The following is a 19922-nucleotide window of genomic DNA, read 5'->3' as shown; positions in this document are numbered from 1 at the left end:
CCTGCTTTCCATGTCAGCCTCACTTCTGTTACTCTGTCCCTCACATTCTAGGTTCATGTCCTTCTGGACTATTTCTGTTTCCCTGAACAAGACGACTGTCTAAAATTCAGGTTCTCTGAATTGAAGCTCCTTACCACCTCTACTGTGACTCCAGACTATAATCTTAGACATTATTTGGCATAGTAAATGAAGAGTGTGAATAAATATTACCTTCTGGTTTCTTTAGGTGGGAAAATCTGGATACTTATAGATTGGCCTACACTTAAGCTGAGAATACTATCCTTTTCGATGATTTTTTATTTTCACCACTTAATGTTTGGTATTACATAATGATTTTGATGGGAATCAGTGTATACTTTGGATGCCTCAGTAATAAAGCCTATTTCTACTTTTGTTCTGCTAACCATCCCCAGTGATTGTTTCAGTTTTAACATGTTTGAGCTTCACTGTAGCTTTAGAAATAGAAGTGATTTAAGATTTTCAGGATAGATTTATTTTGCTTGAATAATAGCAATTGACTGAGAGAAAAAAACAGTGGGAATTTAGTCTGTGCTTAAAGTGTATAGACTTGCCAAATATGGATCACCACAAAAATGACAGTTTCACTTATTTCAGGCCTTTTTAGTGCCCTAGAAGTGTACTTTAGTTACTTAACAAATAGATAAATACCTACTAATTACCAAGTACACAGACACACAAGTAAAGCATTTACACAACTATTTCTGAGAGGAAAAGCCACAATCTTACACATAAATTTTGATCATCCATTGGTATATTGTTAATCTGTGCAAATAGAGTGCTAGTCATCATGATCACAGAGATAAGTCAAGGGCAGTGACCTCGAGGGACTCTTTGATATATGAAATATTACTGTAAAATATGATATGGCTTAAAACTGAGCTATGAAAGAGTCTTCTCAGCTCACCTAAAGGTGAGTGGTCAAGGTAATTACACCTATCTGTTAAACAATGAATAGTAATTCACATGATCATGACTTTTTCATCAGAGTCAAGAGTGAAGCAAATATTTTACAAATGTATTCCAAGATGAGGGAAAATATGAATATGAATATAAATGTGTAAGGAACCAGAATCAAGAGAGTAACATCCTGGATCACACTGGTGTGGAACAAGAAAAGCATCACTAGAACCCAAACCCCAAAAGAAAGCACAGGAATCTAAACTCTTCTCTTGATAAGATAACTGTATTTAGCTGGAACCCTATTGTGTTTCATTTATAGCATGACTCATATAGTAATCCAGTGAGCTGTCAGAAATTCGCAACAAATTCCTTAGGCTAATTTGCAAAATCCCAAGTCTCAAAATCTTTGCGATATCATTATAGATGCAGACTTTAACTGTCACAGCCATAGTTCTATGCCTAGAGTGGAGAAAACTGAGCACAGAGCTGATGTTCAGCTGGTGTACACCAGTTCTTCTGTATCAGTTATTAATATTAACACACTTCTCTTCTGATCCTCCCGAGAGCCCTGGGCCATTCCAATCATCCCAGCCCTCCCCGGATCTCCTGGATCTCCTTGCAGCCCAGAGCCTCATGATGAAAACACAGAAGGAGACCTTTAAAGCCCCAAACCAAAAAGAAAAAAGTCATTATGGAGTATAAGTTACTGAGAACAGCACCAGGCCCACAGTTAGTGTCTTAATAGGTATTAACATTAACATGTAGTGGGAGCTCATAGTAGCTGGACATAATCTTTTAATTGATGGCATTTAGAGTCCTAACATGTAATAGAAGCTTAGTAATTGAAAGCTGTTATAAGTAAGACATGCCCTCAGGGAGTCTTCTACCTACTAAGAAGACAAACACATAAACAGACTATAACTCCTAGACCCGAGTGAAGGAGAGAATGGTTATTGTTCTGATCCAGATTTCTCTCTTTCTGAGTTCCCTCTGCGCGTCACATGGTGCTCTCATCTGCATGTGGGATGTTGTTTCATGTGTCAAGGCCCTCATTTCTACTTGCTGGCAATTTTATTTTTTCCTAGTGTGACTCCTTAAAGTTAAGTGCAGAATCTTTACCTGTTGTGTTGCTAAGGAAGCTTTATTTTCTTCCATAATTTCCACAAAGCACCTTCTGCCAATTTTATTCTCTGTGGGATTGGTGTCTCGATTTGCAAGGTGCTATAAGGTGTGTATCTCCCCATTCTGAGAGTGCTTTCTCCTTTGGGCCACTGCCCTGTACCAGCCCATTTTGTATTCTGATTCTGCTAGCATTGTTGCAGTAGGATGTTTTGGGTATTTTAAATTCTATTCCTTTTGTTAGAGTAATTTCCTGTTTGAGGGTGGGAATGTGGATGTCTTTATACTTAGACCACCTGAGGGCTGAAGCTTAGAGAGTTTTCTTTAAAATCATCACAAGCTCCAAATCACCCGGTCGACTTGTGCTCATATGCAAAATATGACGTGGAATTGTCACCAGAAATTTTGCTTTGCAGTTTTTCAACATAGTTCTTTCTCTAAAGTGGGGTTTCTCAGCTTCAGCATTATTGACATTTTGGGCTGGATAATTCTTTGTTGTGCAGGCTCTCCTGTGTATTGTCAGACATTCGGCAGCATCCTTGGCCTCTGCCCACTAAATGCCCATAGAAACAGTCTAGTTTTGACAACTAAAAATGTGTGCAGACATTTTTGCCAAATGTCTTTCCTGGAGGGCCAAATCACCCAAAGTTGAGGGCTGCTGCTCAAAATAATAAACATGTGAAAGTAGATTGACAAACAAGTTATAAAATGTGTTGACAAGCAAAGCAAAAACATTATTCATAATGACAGTAAATACTTATACAGCACTTAAAGTGAGCCAGGCAACTGTTTTTAGAGCTTGAGCTAAGTAACGAAGTCCATAGAATGAGGTATCGTTGTATCATTATTACCTACATTTTACACATGAGGAAACTGAGGCACAGGTTGGTCATGCAGCTTGTGTGTCAGATCAAGAATCTGAACCTAGAGTCAATGATGTGAACTTACTGTGCTTCTTTCTTAACAAAAATTGGAATAGCATGGCATGTTACCTCTGGTAGGTGCTTAGCAAATATTTAAGTGAATAAGTGAATCTATAAATCTAGGAAATTATGTACTCTTTTAAATTGGATAAATTAAATAAAAAATGTTTTTCTTTGAATACAATCAACCAACTATTCTCTGTCAGAGCAAAACAGTCTCAGCATGTCTAAGCTCATTCATAGGAATCTTTTGGAAGTTTGTCAAGGTGACCTTTAAAGTCTCTCCTAATCAGAGCTTCCGTTTGTGTGCTAGTGTGGTTTCACAATATGTCAGAATGAAAACTGGTCAAACTAAACAAAATATTATTTTCCTGATGAGATTCTGCAAAATATCTGTTCTTGCCCTATAATAAGGAAAGACTGAATTAACCCTCCCTCCTAAACTAGGTGTGGGTTCTGATGAGGTATGATGCACTGTATGATAGTCTGACCTAGCTTCAGGACTTATAAAAAATTAAACATCTTTAACTAACAGGAAACTACTTTAGCCGATCAATTTTCAGACTTCCATAGATAGTTGGCTTCTTTTAATAGATAAAAGGGCTGGGCTCTAAAGTTTCTTACAAATGCACTACATCTGATTTATATCTGAGCCAGAAGCCTAATATAAAAACAGTATTCTGTTATTCTTGTTAAATGTTTTTTTAATGTGTACTTCTGTAAGGCAAAAGAATAGAAACTTCCAAAGTGTTAATTTAAATAATATTACTAAAATAGCAATAAATAGAACCACAAAATAGAAACAAGACAATTCACAAAAGCTTCATCTTGCCAGTTCTCTTAAAACTCATATTATGCATTATAATTATTTTACTCAGTGATATTATAAGTAATATATTTTCTTTTTGTTTAGATTATTTTTTTAAAAAATTGAATGGTTTCACTTTTTCCTTAATTTCAAAAAAGTCAATTATTTTAAGGACAATACTAGAAAATGTCCCAAATTTCAATTTTCATGGAAGATCTTCCAGATATTATGTAATAAGAGGGATAATAGAACCAATACATTTTATCTTCTTCAGTGATATGAAGGGATACTTTTGTTTCCTGATCTAGGCTGTTTGCTTATAACATTAGAATTCAGGATTTCTATGAAGCGTACTTACCATATAGTAAGTAATCTGTACTTTACCTCCCACAGTCTTGATGCAGAGCAGTATTCTGCCATCAGCATTTAGGGTAGACTGTCTTGATAGCTAAAATAATTTGTGGATTACTCTATGTACCTGTATATAAAAAGGCTAATGAATACACAGACTTCTTTTGGAATGGCAGGGTCATTTAGGTATTTTTTATAAACGTGGAATTCTGAAAAACTGCAGAAAACAAAACTGAGCAAAAGAGAATTACTTAGAAAACAGAAAGTGACTTTCTTAAGGTTGTTTGGAATTGTTCACCCAACTGATGGCCAGAATCTGAGTTTCCCCCATTTCGAGCTCCAGAGTTGCCAGAAACGACTCGAAGCACCAAGTTGCTGGAGACTTAGTATGTTTTATGAGGCTGTCTTCAGAAAATAGCATGATTGACAATTGCAGGGCAAACAGAGAGCTAAGCATTCATTAGTATATAAATACCATTCAGATACAGTTTACCAGAAGGTCAAAAATGATGACTGGTCCAGAACACACTTTTCATGACTGAGATTAAACAACAAAAATGTTTCTGACATGAGTAGAAAGTCAATAATCCGGATTCTGGAAGACTACCTTTTCCTTTCAAATGGTTATATCATCAAGAGTTCATTCTTCCACAAAAACCTGGCCCACGTATATTGCCACTCTTGTGAGATTAATACTACTATATGATCTATAATTAATGTTTTAAAAGAATCTTTTACAAGATCCTGGAAAGCATATTTATTATTTCATATTGTATTTACTTTCTGAAAGTGGTAAAATAGAGTGTACATTGTCTGCATACTAACCAAACGGCTCCTCTTTCCAGCCATCTTCTAAATGACTATACAAAGTGCTTTCCGACATCACAGTTGTGATAATGTACTTTGTTACAATGGAGAGGCACTGGGATTTAATCTCACTATACTTTAAAGAATGACAGTAGGAATTCTTATGTTTTACTCAGTCATTGAATCCGAAAAGCATAAGATCTGAGAGATGTGTAAGTCCTGGAGAGAGCCTAGTCCTGAAGTTAGAACTCATTTGTAAAGAAATTTCATTACCCCGTAATGATCGTCTCAGAAATAGAACTATGCAGATTGGGGTGGGAGGTAAATTTTATTATAAATTACTGGTTATAATCCTTTTGATGGTGGAAATAAATTAGACACCGACATATGAAATGATTACTAAAAAAGCAGTGTTCAGATCAGTGCTGCTATGATGAAATGATCATTATGGTCCAAGTGCAAAGAATTTTCTGTTACATGTGAAGAATATTTGTGACTTAACAGGTAACTGCTACTGACTGCATAGATTCAGAAAAAAGAGTTTTGTGAGTAGCAACTGCTGATCATCATGCTCTTCATTTTTACTTAAGACCATGGTACATTTTCTTTATTGTCCAGCCTCCAAAAATTTGAGGGGAGTGAAAATTAGACCAGTACTATTCACAATAAAGCACATACTTTTAGGCATATGGGTCACTGAGAACTAAAAAATTATGTTCTCAATTTTTGTCTCCAAAATTTAAATACTTAGACACTGATTTTGTGAATATTTTGTGAATTTTTCATATTTTAAAAATTTCCGTTATTCCTTAAGACACAGCATTCTTAGTTAAAGGTCTTGGTGAAAGTGGGCAGGGACAGTGAATTATGTTCAAATAAGTTCATTTTGCTTCATGGAAAAATTGAAATTTAGGGAACTTTTTTGTGTTTTTTTTTTGTTAAGTTATATGATATCTTTAGTTCTACAGAAATTTGGGAATTAATTTGATAGGAATTTTGACAACTACGTATATGTCCCATTAAAATAGTTATTGTAATGCAATAGTTACCTCTTAATTCATACCTATTTTTTCAATATGCTGAAATTTTGCTGAGAATTTGATGCACCTCAGTTTTCCTAAGTATTACTGAATATATTGACCCAATTTGTACTTCTTAACAAAAGGACAAAGTGCTCCCAAATGCATTTCAAATAATTTCTGTTAATTCTGAAGTTATACAGTTTTAAATACCAGGAAGATTTATGGTAATTCTCTATTTCTCATAAGTAAAACTCACAAAATAAAGTTGTCTAAATAGCTTAATTTTTTTCCTGTAATTTTAGCATTATCATCTACTACTTTTTGATAGCTTGAGAATTAGTTATACCTTTGCCAAAATTTTTTTTTTAAAAATCAATATTAGCTCTAATAGACAGGACTTCAGTTTGTTTTTATTTTAATTTTCTCCCTAGTTACAGGTGCATGCTACAGCTTGCCATTGTGGTCATTGTGGTTCATTTCATTAAGCTTCTTGTTCTATCTGCTTTCTTGAGACTTGGGAAACAGTATTTTTCTGAGTGATTGTACTATATTGTTCCAAATATAAGGCCACCCAGAATAGAAGGCAACCTCCAACTAGAAACAGCTCAAATATGGAGAAAGGCTGGGGGCCCAGAGCCCGGCGGGTCTTGCAGTGGTGGCAAGGGTGCCGAGGAATAGGACGATGCCTGCCCACTCTCCCGGTGAGTGAAGATGAGTCAGCTGCTGCCTTTGCTTGTGCATAACCAGATGGCTTCTGTTGCTGGAGGAAAAGTTACACCGGGGGGTGGAGAGCAAGTCTGTACACGTGAAAGCTGCTGTATGTCTAAGTCTCTGGAGGGGAGTTGGGAGCACAGTCATCTCCTAAACAGTCATCTTCAGTGTTTTTTTCCTGAACCTGAGGGTGAAAGTTGAATAACCCCAAACGCTGGAGAAGAACAAAGGTACCCTGCACTTTTCATGAAAAGGAGTTTAAAAGGCCAGTGGCCATGAAAATGAATTGTTAAGACACCACCACGTGGCTCTAGACAGTCCCAGAAAAGTATTCCTTGCCCTTTCAAACTGACCGCTGACCCAAGAGCTGGTGGTGTACTTACTCTATGATCATGTGTAGCTTGAGAACAAGCCACCCCGAAGTTTATTAAGATTTCCAATTTTATTAAGATTTTCCTCTTTTTAAATACCTGTCTCCTGAGCCAGCCAAGTTATAATTTAAATGAACTCCAAGAGAGTGTTTAAAATCGTTCGTTTGTTATGTTGGTATTTCACTCAGTAGCACAGTTTTAAAACTATTTCAGTAAAAACGTACTAGTCAACTGAGAGTATGTACTGATTGAACCTAGATAATTCTCTAAATATTGGTCTGATTCTACAGAACACATAGAATTCTAACCTTTTCTTTTATAGTAACTAAAGGAGATATGATAGAATGAGGTACTTGATTTTATTGTAACCTAGAAAACTGTCTAGCCGCTGTTGATGTACGACTTTGCCAGGCATTTGGTTACCTTTGTGGCTTCACGGAAACCACATAAAACATAAATCTTGATTGTTTTGGCGATTACTAGTCCATGGCTCATAAAGTGAATTTGAAGTACAATTTAAATCCCTAAATGATAAGTTTTCCTCGACAGTGTAATTCCTCTTGTAGCCTTTATTATATTAAGGAAACTCTTTAATAAAAAAATGACTGTTGTTTTCTGAACAGATAAGGGTAGAACAGGACTCCCGTTAAGTTTCAACAATGCTAATTTGTCCAGAGAATTTGGTTTAGGGAAGCTACTTATCATTGCTTTTAGAAATTCTCTTAAACCCAAATGTCCTGAAAGACAGCAGCTCCATGCCCAAAAGAAAAGATGCTAGGATTGATATGCCTACCATTTTGCCAGGTCTGGGAAGGGAACCTTTGAAAGAAAAGGGCCGGGCAGAAAAGGGTTTGATCTTAAGAGAATTGGAAGGCCGGTGGCCCAGGGGGACAGTTAGATCACCAGTTAGGGGAAAGACTGCACCACAGTGCTTGGTCCTACATGAGAGGTTTGAAGTGAACTCTGCGTAACCTGAGAAGCCTTTTCACAGGAGTTCACATGGGTGGTGACAATGGGGAAAGAGGAGAGGAAAGGGCCAGGGCTGTGCAGGGAAGGGGAGCTTCCTCATAATGCCTTCACGCTGGAAACAGTTGCTCTCTACAGAAGAAAAGGGTGTCCAAAATTTGGTGGTGGGTTGGAGGGCAGGTGTGCCCATTAACCATCTTTAAACTTCAAATAGTTTCCCTTTTATTTGTATCAGGTACTATTTATTATGTTTGATTTGCTCTGAATTACAGATACAGGAAAACAGATCTAAATTTTTTTTCCAGAAGAGGTTGGGGCTATTATAATCATTTGTCCTCACCTGCTATTAATTTAATCATTAGTAGCAATGAGGGACAGAAGCTATAGAGGTCACTTAAATGTCATTCTACGGCTGCTTCTCCTTGTTTGCTTGAAGGCGGAGAAAACCTGATTTGTTTCCATAACTCTTTGAACAAGGAAAAGAACATGGCCTCAGTTGCCTTGTGAGGTAGCAGGGATAGCCTTCAAGGACATAAGAAGTAACAGCGACAAGAGAAAGGAGAAAATATTCCAAATTGCATAAATAATAATTTTTGTAAAAATCAATGGGAATTGTCAATTTCTCTAAAAAAAGTGTGGTTTGCATAAGACCCGTACCTAAAACTGTTGCTGCATTTGCCTTATCCTTCCCATCCCTAAAATGCACAACATAGAAGCTCTCCGATACATATTGGAAAATAAATGTCCCAAACCATAGTTGTTTCTCCCTTTTATGAATCCACAGACGATACTCCAGTGTCTCCTCCTCAGGGGATTAGATTCACAGGATCAAGATAAATGGTGCAGTTATTAATCTATTAGGCATGAAAAAAGTCTGTAGGTTTGTTGTACAGAAATTAAAATCTCTCAGGCCCTCTGAGTGTAATGATCTCCATAAAAACAAGTTTGGAAAACTCCCAGTAGACTGCTTTTTCTAGGAGGGTAGATAACTGCTGCTCTCCTTTCTTGATCCGTTAGTCTTTCTCCAAGCAATCCCTCGAAAAAGTAGTTATTTTTTCCCAGTTCCTGGATAGGTGACTGTGACTCTCAAAGGTCTATTTAATCATTCCAGGTTCTAATTTCTCAGCAATTAAGTCAAAGAATCACTAAACTACAAATATGTAATTTCTGATCTATTTTATATTTTAAAAATGACCACAAAATACTGAATTTGGTTAAATCTCTTTGGAATATGGTCCTCTCTCTCTCTTCCCCCCAAAGAAGTGTTTTATATGACAGTTTCGCCAGTGCAAGAATGCGCTGTGTCTGCATTTTCTGAGACATATGGATTTTGGCATTTGTCTTGCTGAATGAGCATGTTTAACTCAGCTCTGGAGTAACTCACAAATTCTCTACTCATGAGTATCTAAGTTTCAAAAATCATTCTTGAAATGTTCTTAATTGCCATTCCTTAGGGAGCATTGTTCTCTTTGGTAAATCAGAAGTGCTATCTAGACATGCACAGAGATGACTCTTTTCTAACTTTTCTTGCTGGTCAAGCAGCAGGTGTATTCCAATTAACAGGTTGATAGTATCATAGGACAGTCTTGAAAAAGTTTGACAAAATGGCTAATTCTCATTTGGCGGTGAAAGTGAATATTGAATGACAACTATGCAGTTATAAACGACTTTTGTTTTAATAACAAAGTTGTTGATTTTCTACTAAGGGTTCTTTTAGGTTGTCATCAGGGGCTGATGGGAATAACAGTTCACCCAGCTCTCCAGCTAGCTTCAGTGGACACACCACACCTTCTCAGCAGCCTGAACCCGTGGTACATTCTCTTAAGGTAACCAACCGTGTACGACCATTTATCCAGAAATTCAGTTGTGTTGTGATTTGTTTGCTGTAGTCTGGTAGTCCTCAGTCTTGTTTTAACCATAGCTACTTTATTTTTTGACCCCTGATGGTGTAACTTATCTTAATTTTTAAAGTTTAATTTTAATTTTCTAAACAATGGGTTTGAGTACTTATGGTTGAATCTCTAGTGTTATCATTTTGTTTTGAGTACTGTGATTCATTTTCTGCATTGAAATTGAAGTCTGATGTGCATGTATATTCATATGTGTAAAATATTGTAGGTATTTTATGTGCAATGTTGGTAGCATGGATGTCTTCAAATACAGGGAATTAATAGTTGGCCAAAGTAAGGAAGGATACCACATTTTTCTTGCTTTAGGCATTTGAAGTATACATTGTACAGCTTAACTAAAAGAAATTATTGAAATAAAGACCTACTCTGTCCTCCACTAAATTGAAATTAGGTAATTCAAACTCTCCAGTTAATGCTCCTTTACAGAGTATTAGAAAATAGAGATATGGTCTTGTTCATAAAGCTATTTTATTTTTGGCTTTTACTTCAGATTCTGCAATGACTTCGAAAAAAGACTTGGCTGAATTTTATCATTTAATTTTTTTTAAGTAAAATTAATAAGTACCGTAATCACCTTAAAACTGAGACAGTTCACTGATGTTTTATCAGTTTCCAAGTATGAAACGTGTCCTTCATATTATCTATACTTCCCAACATGTAGCCTTGATGAAACTTTGAGCCAAAAAGTATGCAGAGTGCTTCAGTCCTGCACTTACCGCATGAGTTTCACAACTTTTCTAAAATTGTTTTGGTTTCAGAATGATTTATCAACAGCCTGAGAGGCATTCTTTTGGAGTGGGCTTTTAAGCAAATTTAAGCAAATAAGTAGATGAGGACTTCAAAATATTGGATTTGGGGATGACTTTGTTTTAGTAGAAGATTTAGCGCTCTCATTATATTTTGTTGTAACTTAGATAAAATGAGTTCGCTTCTTTTAAGCATAAACTGTTTGGTGAAGGAAGGTAGCAGGACCATGCTGGCAGCCAGTGTCAGTGTACTTGGCATTTCTTGGTTGGGATAACTCACAAAGTGAGCCACTGAGAGGAATTCATGGAAAGGCAGAGCAGAATGAGGGCGTTGCCCCGCAACTGGTGGGTGTTGGTTTATCCACTGATGAACATCTTGCTCTCTGCAACAGCATTTGAATGCTGCTTTTAACATTAACACCATGTGAAATGTGCTGTTATGTTAGCATAAACTGGGCCCTAGCTATCTGAAAGGCATTTTAAAATGAAAACCAAGAGAGTGGCTTCAATCCTGTACTATTAGTGTCTGCACATATTCCCACAGAAACACCTTGCCCTACTTTTCAAACTGAAAGCTTGATTCGGCCTATCGCCTTATTAAATGACAAGTGCAGTTTGATTGAGATGTATAGCATAGTGGGTCGCATTGCAATCTGGCCCAAATGTCTCAATGCAGCTGTGTTAGTATGGCCTAAAAGGGAAGGGAGGGCAAGGAAGAGCTCTTCAATTTTCTCTGAATTCATTCTCTAATTTTCAAATAAAATTTATCTCGAGAGGAAGATATTATGTTATAATCAGAACACACAAGTATCCTCACTTGGCAGATGGGTAATACTGAGCAACCAAAGGATCTTTATTGGATAAATGGAGGCTCTTGAATACAGAATGTGTTTGCTTCCATGAGTTAACTGTGTCTGAAACAGAATACGTGCGAACATAGCCTATGGGAAATTCATCTTAATAGCTCAATGTAAAAAAAGAAATGTAGCCACTCAACATGTTTTGTTTTTAAAACTCACTGATCTAGAGCTGATTTATGTCATAAGATTTTTCTATTATGAAAGGAATAATTAGAACAATGGCTCAGTTTCTCATCTTCTGATAGATTTCAAAAGAATCTCTAGGATTTAATTAAACTCTGTGGTCATGGTTGGGGGAAGTGTTATAAATCAATGTGAAAAATTAGCTCACTTATAATAATACTACATTTTTCTTGCTTTAAAATTCATGATATCTATTAATTGTAGCTTCATTTCATTTAGTAGAAATTAACTGATTTGAAGTACACTTCTCTGAGGTGCATTATAAATCAAATTTGCAGTTAAATGAGCTTGTTCCAAGAGTCCTTTAAGTTATGAATATTCACTGAGCATAGTCAACGATTTCCTCTATAAAAAAATGTGAACTGAGTTTAATTTGAATAACAGGGTGAGGGTTTCATTCACTGCTGTCATAGCCACATTACAGTAGTATATACATAGTAACAATGGCTAGAAGTTTTGAGTTAAGCAGAGATTAGTTTGTGAATCAGAGTATTTATTACAGATTGAACTCTAATAAATATCCATGTAGTCTCATTATCTATATGAACTTGACACGAAGGTCCCACTTCATGCTTAAGTCATTTATTTTGGCTCAACTGTTCATTGGTGCCAATTCTCAGGTGACAAGGAGTTTAGCAATGTCACAATTCAGGGTAGATTCTACAGGAGCTTTTAGGAAAAGCATATATATTTTTTATGCTACATTAATGCTTTGGTTTATAAGCTGATATAGAGAAAAATAACAAACAACACTCAAAGCCAAAGTATTGACATGAAACCTTTACATTTTTAAAGGAATATTATTTTCAGTCTATTTAGTGGTAATTTAGAGAATGGAATCTAAAAATTGTTTAAAAGCATCTCATCCCCACTCTGCTCTAATATTTTTACTATAAGGAGTCTGTATTTCTCATTGCTACTATCAAAGAGCTGTCTCCATATTCCTTTCCTAGCCACTGAGACTGTCCAAGCGAGAACCGTGAGGTCAGTAATGTTAACAAAAGTTCTTATGTACATATGCCTGGGTTCTGATCAGTTTCACCTGTCACTATCATCTATTTTAGTCATCTTTTCTATAGGCCATGTCTACATATCATTTGGACAGTTTGGACTCAATTATACTGCTCATCTTTAAAATGGAGCAAGAATTACTGACAGTCTCCAAATTCCTGACACAGGTTATCTTAATAACTCAGTTAACTAAATACAGCTAATTAATGAATTCAACTGACTTAGTGATGCAATAGATTGCTTTTACTGGCCATTTGAAAATCAAGTGGAATTGATTCCAGCTAGGTTTTAGAACAATCAACTATTTTAAAAGAATTTGCCATATACGTATCCATTCTGATATGCAGACATGGAGAAAACTAGAGGTTTTACTAAGCAGAGGTCCTTGGTGGTTTTACTCAAAACTAACAAGTTTTTTTTTTTTCCATGTGAAATTTGCTTTTCTTTTTCAACAAATCCAGGTCTTGGATGTTCAGGAAACTATAGATCGTCAGCAGGGTAAAGAGTATGAACATGACCTTAGTGAGACAGAAAAAGCTATAGTCAGAGAAATGTGCAATGTAAGTTTAATGTGCTTTGTTGTGTGTTCTGTGTTGAAAGCCTCATCGTAGCTTAGTTATTGCTTTATGAATACCTACTTTTTAAAATGCTGGTCAAATGCCTTTCTATATTTGAAAATAAAACCAGTTCCTGTTGTTCTTTAATACATTTTGTTGCATTTTATTAAGACAATAACCATGTTATAAAATATTCAGGTAAGGAATATTTAGACAATTTTGTATTTCAGAATGAATTATGAAAGTTTCTAAGTAATTGTCTAAAATGTTATTAGTTTTGATAAAATAAATGGATTTCTTTTTTTTTTTTTAAGACATTCCTTAAAGGTCAGTGTTTAAAAACCTGCAATAAAGAAAACAGACTTCAGATTTATTTTTAACTGTACTTGGGGAAAAAAATCATCTTGATAAGTAATATATGCTTGCTTATTCATGCATCTGTGTGCTTCATATCATGCAAAGTAGTATCTTTACCTTTCATTGGTTGACATTGCTCAGAAAATAGTAAGAGTAGATAGATATGAACTTAGAAACACAAAAATCTATGAAGTCAGAAATGCAGTAAAAAATTTGACGTTATTTTCACGATGCATATTCTATGTAATCATTAATGTGGCTTCGATTTTATTAATCCCTGGCTAAATTTTAATTTTTTGGGCAAGATGCATGGATGTATCATTTAATCAAGAATATAATGGTGAAGCTTATTAAAAAGCTAAATAGAATATTGTAGAACACATTCGTTAAAAGCAAAAAAGCATGGCAGATCATATTAAGCACTGGTTTTAATTGGCTTTGTGTTTTATTTTTATTCTCATATTCTTTGTGCATTAAGATATCAAAATTGCTTAGACATGCCTTTAAGCTTTAGGCTACTAGGACCAGATATTCTCAGACACTTACTATCTAACATTTACTAGTTTCCAGGAAAACTTCAAAGAGGTTGATACATCTTGTGGACATTTTATATTTGCTGGGAAAAGAGTTTTAGTCTCCTGCTTGCTTGTGTTGTGGTTGTTTTTCTTTTGCAACCCTTTCCAAGTTATTTTTTCTTTCCTGCGTATGTTTTTGTCTGTTTTCAAAAGATTGTTTTAGAGGGCATAAGTTCCTAAATGAATAACTGTTCATTTTCTATAGCTTTTCAGCCTGTCCTTAAGGTTTTCAATTTGAATATTTCCCTCAGATCAACTTAAAAATTTGAGCCACACACCTAGGAATGCCTGTTACTTCTCATCTTGACAAGGGAGAAAGTTCGGTATTAGAAGGGGCCATAGAGGTCATCTCCCAGCAGTTCTCCAAAGAGTACTTATAATCAGATGTCTGAGTTTTACCCCAGATCATGAGTGCTGTGTTTGAAGAAACTATCATCCAGAAATTAATTAAATTACTTGTTCAAATTGTTTTCTAATAAACAGCATAGTTAGCAATATGCTTGATCTCCTAAGGACTAGCTCTCTTCACTTTCTCAAGTGTGGTAAATCTGGGGACTTCCATTGCTTTACATTCTTGAGGAAAGAAAATAGATACTACAGTGGAGACCTTCTCCATTGTGTTTAACCCTAGATTTCTATAAACAAATGCCAGGATTGTTTCTTGCCTTTTTAGATGAAAGATTTCTAGACATAGAATATTTGTTTCTTAATCACGGAAGAGACCTACTAATGGATTGGATCTTGATCTTTGTTTTCCTGTATTTCCAAAAGGCCACATGGACTGGAATTGTTTTTCCCTGTATATTTTCATGAAACCAAAAGCTTGTCTACCTTTAAAAGTTCTCTAGGACCCCTTTTTCTAATTGTCCACTTTTGTCTTTGATCCCCAAAATTTAAGAAAAAAATACAAGCCAGCCCAAGTCTGATACTTAGCACTCTTAAAATGTTTGGAAACTACGAGCCAAGAGAAAAATGTTGATCTAAAATATTTTTGTCACCATCATAAATTTTACAAACACTGAAAACATAATGAATACTGGAGAATAAAGACAAATATTTTCAAGACATTTTCATAGGTAAGTAATTTCTTAGAAACTAGCTAAGATTGTGAAATCTTAGAGGCACTATGTGCTTTTAAAATAATGTCACAGAAATATAAAGCTTTCTTATAATGTGACATCAGTTATAAGACTCAGAACTTAACAGAAGTTTTGCCTCAGTTTCTGGTATTAATTCTGAAGATAAATGTTCACATCTATACAATGAAAAGACCATTATTCATAGCATCATCATGTTAATTAGTAAGCATGACGTGCTTTCTCTTCCCAAACTGCGACAGAAATAATTATACTGCCCTCTAAGAAACAGAATCTTTTTGTAGTAATGGTTATATCTTAGGTTTGTCTGTCTGACTCTAATAAATTCCCTGAGAACAGTTGAAATACTTGACTAGTCATCTGGGCCACAATCACAACCACCTGCTCTGCTCTTTTTTCCCCACTGCTCTGTGTCCACCTGAGCATTGTTACCTTATTTCAGAGTTCAACCTTCTGAGTTTCCTTTCACCACATAGTATTTTCAGGTGTAAGGCCCACTGCCACCTCTGAGTACTTTTGAGCTGATCCCATGAGGTCTCTGAGACTATCCTCTGCTTCTAAACCAGAAATTTAAAGCATTCTGCGTAGATGTAACTGTATACACAATTTAAGGGCTAGAAAGGGAAAGTCCCTCGGAACCCTTGGCTTCCCGATTCGGTGTTTGTACCTCTTCACAGTTCAGTTTATCAAAAAATGACACTCTTGAGCCAGTCAGTGCTATGTTATTCCTTTCCAGAGTTAAGGACCATTAAGTACAGTTCCCTTCAACCATGATAGGTAGTAGTGTCTGCTAAAACAGAGAGACTAATAGTTACATTGACTTATAAATGAAGGTAGAGAGAACCGATATTCTTATTGGGTTTCCAGGGAGTATCTACTCTCTTTCAAGGAAAAAAACAAAACAAGAAACAGTCTATGAATAATTAATGAACCAACTGGTTTTGTGTTCATGTTAGAGCCATGTAAATTTTTGTGGAATTAATCTGAACATAACCCTTATAGTGAAACACTGTAGGAGGTTTATGACTTACTGTGTGTGCACATGCAGGTGTGCTTTTCAATGTTGGTATATCATTGAATTCAGTTTTACTTTATACTTACATTATTCTTAATCTCACCTTTGCTGTTGTCCCTCTAATCTGGCCCAATTTTTAATGCATTATAATTGTACCTATTTCAGTGATTCTCGAATTCTTATCTAATTCCTGAATTTAGATGTTTTCTATTTTGGTAATCTGAGGTCATACTGTTTGGTAGCTACAACTTATGACTTAGGCCCCTACTCTGAAGGGGAAAACCAGGGAAATTTACTAGTGGCCCTAAAGTATCAGCTTGGGACTTAAACAGCTCAAGATCAAAGCCTATTCTCTTAGTGGATTAAACACTTTGATATCCCTTGTTGTAGATGTATAATATAGGAACCAGGCTGATTTAGAGGGTCTTAATTCTGGCTACCTATCAGAATTACATTGGGAGCTTTTTAAGAATACAGGTATCTGTGTCTCACCTCCACCAGTGCAGTCAATCTGACAGTGGGAATTACTGTTTAAGAGTTCTCCAAGGGTATAGTGTTCAGCTAGAGTTAGTTGACTGTCACTCATATAACCAGGATAAGTTGGCATATCATTACTTTTGGCCCTGATTGCTATCAAAGCCTAGTAATCCCATCTTCTGAGCAGTTCCTGTGATTTAGAAGCTTGTATTTTATTTTGTGCTTGAGCTCATTCATGTGGCTATTTTGTCTCGTCTTTACATTCCTCTTTGCCCCTCATAGATTTCCTCTTTACAAAACATCTCTTTGTGGAAGAGGACAATTAAGATGCCTTTCTTCTTTTTTTTTGTTTTAAGGTTGTGTGGCGGAAACTTGGAGATGCTGCAGGTTCGTGTCCTGGAATTAGGCAGCATTTGTCTGGAAACCAGTACAAAGGACCAATGTGAGAAATACACTTTCAAACATGAGATCACCACTGCCAGAGAGATACAAGAGTGGATTCCCACAAACCTGAACTCATGGAGTGATTGTACATTGCACATATTTTCCCTCTAAAACTTTTAGTATAACTGAAGCTGTATTTTATGTCTCTCGCTTTGATGTTCACAACCCTCAATTTCAAACAAGGTAGCTTTGAAAATCATTTTGGTAGCAATATTTTCATTAGAACTAAAATGTTTTGACTCCTCAGATCTAAGATTATAATTAGGAAACATGCATGATTTGAAGAGCCCAGTAGAGCCTCAGTGATTTTGATGGTTGGCTCATTACATTTAATGGGGGGGAGTTTTCTACCATGTTGTACTGAAGAAGGGATGTCTTCCAGCTTCCCAAGTTTGAGAGTTGAGAACCTATTTCGTATATTTTAGTCAACAAAATACTATTTCCTGATTCATAATTTGGATACAAGATAATAAGATTAGGTTTCTGGGATTTTGTTTTGACTTTTGAGGTGCTAAAATACCACAGAAATTCTCCTTACCAGCTGGTAGCATCATTATGTAGAGTGTTTACCAGGGAGTACTGTTTATTTCAAAGATCAAAATATATCTTTTAATCTTGATGTACTACTGTTCATGAAGACACATTGTGGGGACATATCAACCTCCATCTTCATTCAGTGTATCCATTGATGTTAATATTAACTTCAATTAAAGAACAAGCGAACAATTTTTCTAAGTGTTTTTGGCAGTGAGATGTCAATTTCTACAATTTAGTTTCTAGACATGCTGTTATATTTAATAAACTTCATGTGAACTTTAAAATACTGCACTGCATTTATGAAAAAGGCTTTGTCTACAGCAGCTATCTAATGTTTTATGAAACTGACGCATGTCATTCATTATTAAGGCTAAAAGCTTTGTTCAGATTGCTTGAGGTTTGAAAAAGAGGTGTGCTAGCTTTGCTTAGTTTCTTATTTTTGGTATATATATATAATATTAGACTGTGTGTACTGGAAATGCTATGATAGGTATTTGTGTTTATTCAAATGCAATGATAGTTTCTTGTATGAATGTGCAAGAGGCTTGTGACAGAATGCTAAATTTTTACTGTAGTTTAAAATTATAAAAGTAGGAATGCAACAATTTCCAGTTTTCTTCTAAATTACTCAGATTTGATTCATTGCAGTTACTCTGTTGTTTTTAAATGGCTCATTACACAATGTATTAATTGCCATTTGTGAAGGAATTTTATTACACTTCTTAAAAGGTTACTGTGATGAAAAGTCAGCCCTCTGCTTTCTAAAAATATTTATGAGTTAATTTACTAAAGAATAATCTCTCTAATTATCATAATTGGGTTACCATTTAAGTCTTTATTTTAAAATGTTATATTTTTAAAACACTACTACTCTGTAAAAGAATATTGCTTGCTGTATTTATACCTTCTCTTTTAGAAAAGCTTTCATCCTTAAATTGTTGTATTCCTACACTCTGAAGACATTTAAAGTAAGTTTTTGTGCCTGCAGTAGAGCCTGCAGCAGCTAATACAAGAAATACTGGTCTTTTGACAAAATACTTGTGTAAATTTTGATACTGTATTAAAACTATTTTTTTAAAGTTCTGCATAAAATTAAGTATCAAGTATATGTGTTCATCTTAGCAATGGTAATAAATTATTTAATCTCACAGTATTTTCTCATGTTTTTCCTAACTTGAGTAGATTTCTAATAGTCACCATTATAATGTTTTTAAATATGCTTATAAGGGATTTAATATTCAGAGATTCAGTGCACACCATTCTATTATAATGTAGTGAAAATTTTGGAATGATATTTTACAATATTTTAAAGTTTAATTTTGATTGGTATGAATTAAAAGAACAAATGAAGATTTTATGACAAACTAAATTCAAGTATTTAAAAATCATCAAAAGGAAATTTACTAAAGGGGAAATACTAAAGTAATGAAAAATAGCCTCTGTGTTGAGGAATATTATGTTAATGGGAGAATATATAATATACACATATAACCAGGACAAATCAGAGATCACACATAATTGTTGGAAATCACTAGTAAGATCGTGGAATAAGGCTTCCTCCACTTAGCATTAGCCCCAACATTGAATGGCATAGGTGGACAGCCCCAGACCTGAATCTTGACATTGCCCACTATGTTTATCAATAAAAATGAGTGGCACTGTTCTCTTAGAGCAGTTTGTAATCTCATTTTTCCTAGAACAAAGTTTAATTTACATATCTTGACATATTATTTTTTTCCAGCTTTGAAGCTGATAGACATCAAAATCTAAGCTTTTAAAATGAATGTCTATTTAAAGTTTCTAGTACATACTCAAGACACTGGCAGAACATTTAGATCATATGTGACATCAAGTAAAATGCTGACTGGGCATTTTTGGGGTGACTGTGCCTTAGTTCGATGAACTTTTAATGAATGCCTACCACTACCGTATGAGTGAACAGCTTTGGTACCTGACTCATGGTGCTGAGTGCTGTCAAGAAAAACATGGAAAGGTAGTTATCTTGGATGCCAGTGGGAACTTCCTTTACCCTGGGGATCTAGATAAGATTGCCTCAAACTTCCATTTTCATGATCAAGTGTCTCAATGACTTGTACCAACTTCTGAGTTTTTACTCTGTGGTAAGCTTCCTGTTTCTTCATCCCTACTTCATCT

At 35.3% G+C, this 19922-nt stretch overlaps 1 protein-coding gene across 9 annotated transcripts in view; it reads left to right on the top strand.

The window, feature by feature from the left end:
* CCDC85A (coiled-coil domain containing 85A) overlaps positions 1-18918 on the top strand; it is a 171807-nt gene extending 152889 nt beyond the window's left edge. For 2 of the 9 annotated variants that reach the window (XM_025045155.1, XM_025045154.1), the window contains exons 4-7: positions 6518-6652; positions 9706-9825; positions 13171-13269; positions 17144-18918. In XM_025045155.1, the coding sequence (XP_024900923.1) occupies positions 6518-6652; positions 9706-9825; positions 13171-13269; positions 17144-17233 (444 nt within the window). In that variant the 3' untranslated portion in view covers positions 17234-18918. Of the gene's footprint in view, positions 1-6517; positions 6653-9705; positions 9826-13170; positions 13270-15096; positions 15275-17143 lie in introns of all 9 variants that reach the window. The other 7 variants (XM_015587480.2, XM_015587479.2, XR_003045661.1 and 4 more) reach the window with 6 other exon arrangements.
* Positions 18919-19922: the final 1004 nt, after the last annotated feature.

This window comes from Pteropus alecto, unplaced genomic scaffold, assembly GCF_000325575.1.
Source record: "Pteropus alecto unplaced genomic scaffold, ASM32557v1 scaffold131, whole genome shotgun sequence".
Lineage (NCBI taxonomy): Eukaryota > Metazoa > Chordata > Mammalia > Chiroptera > Pteropodidae > Pteropus > Pteropus alecto.
The sequence above is the reverse complement of the archived record's forward strand: the minus strand, read 5'-3'. Positions and strand labels throughout refer to the sequence as shown.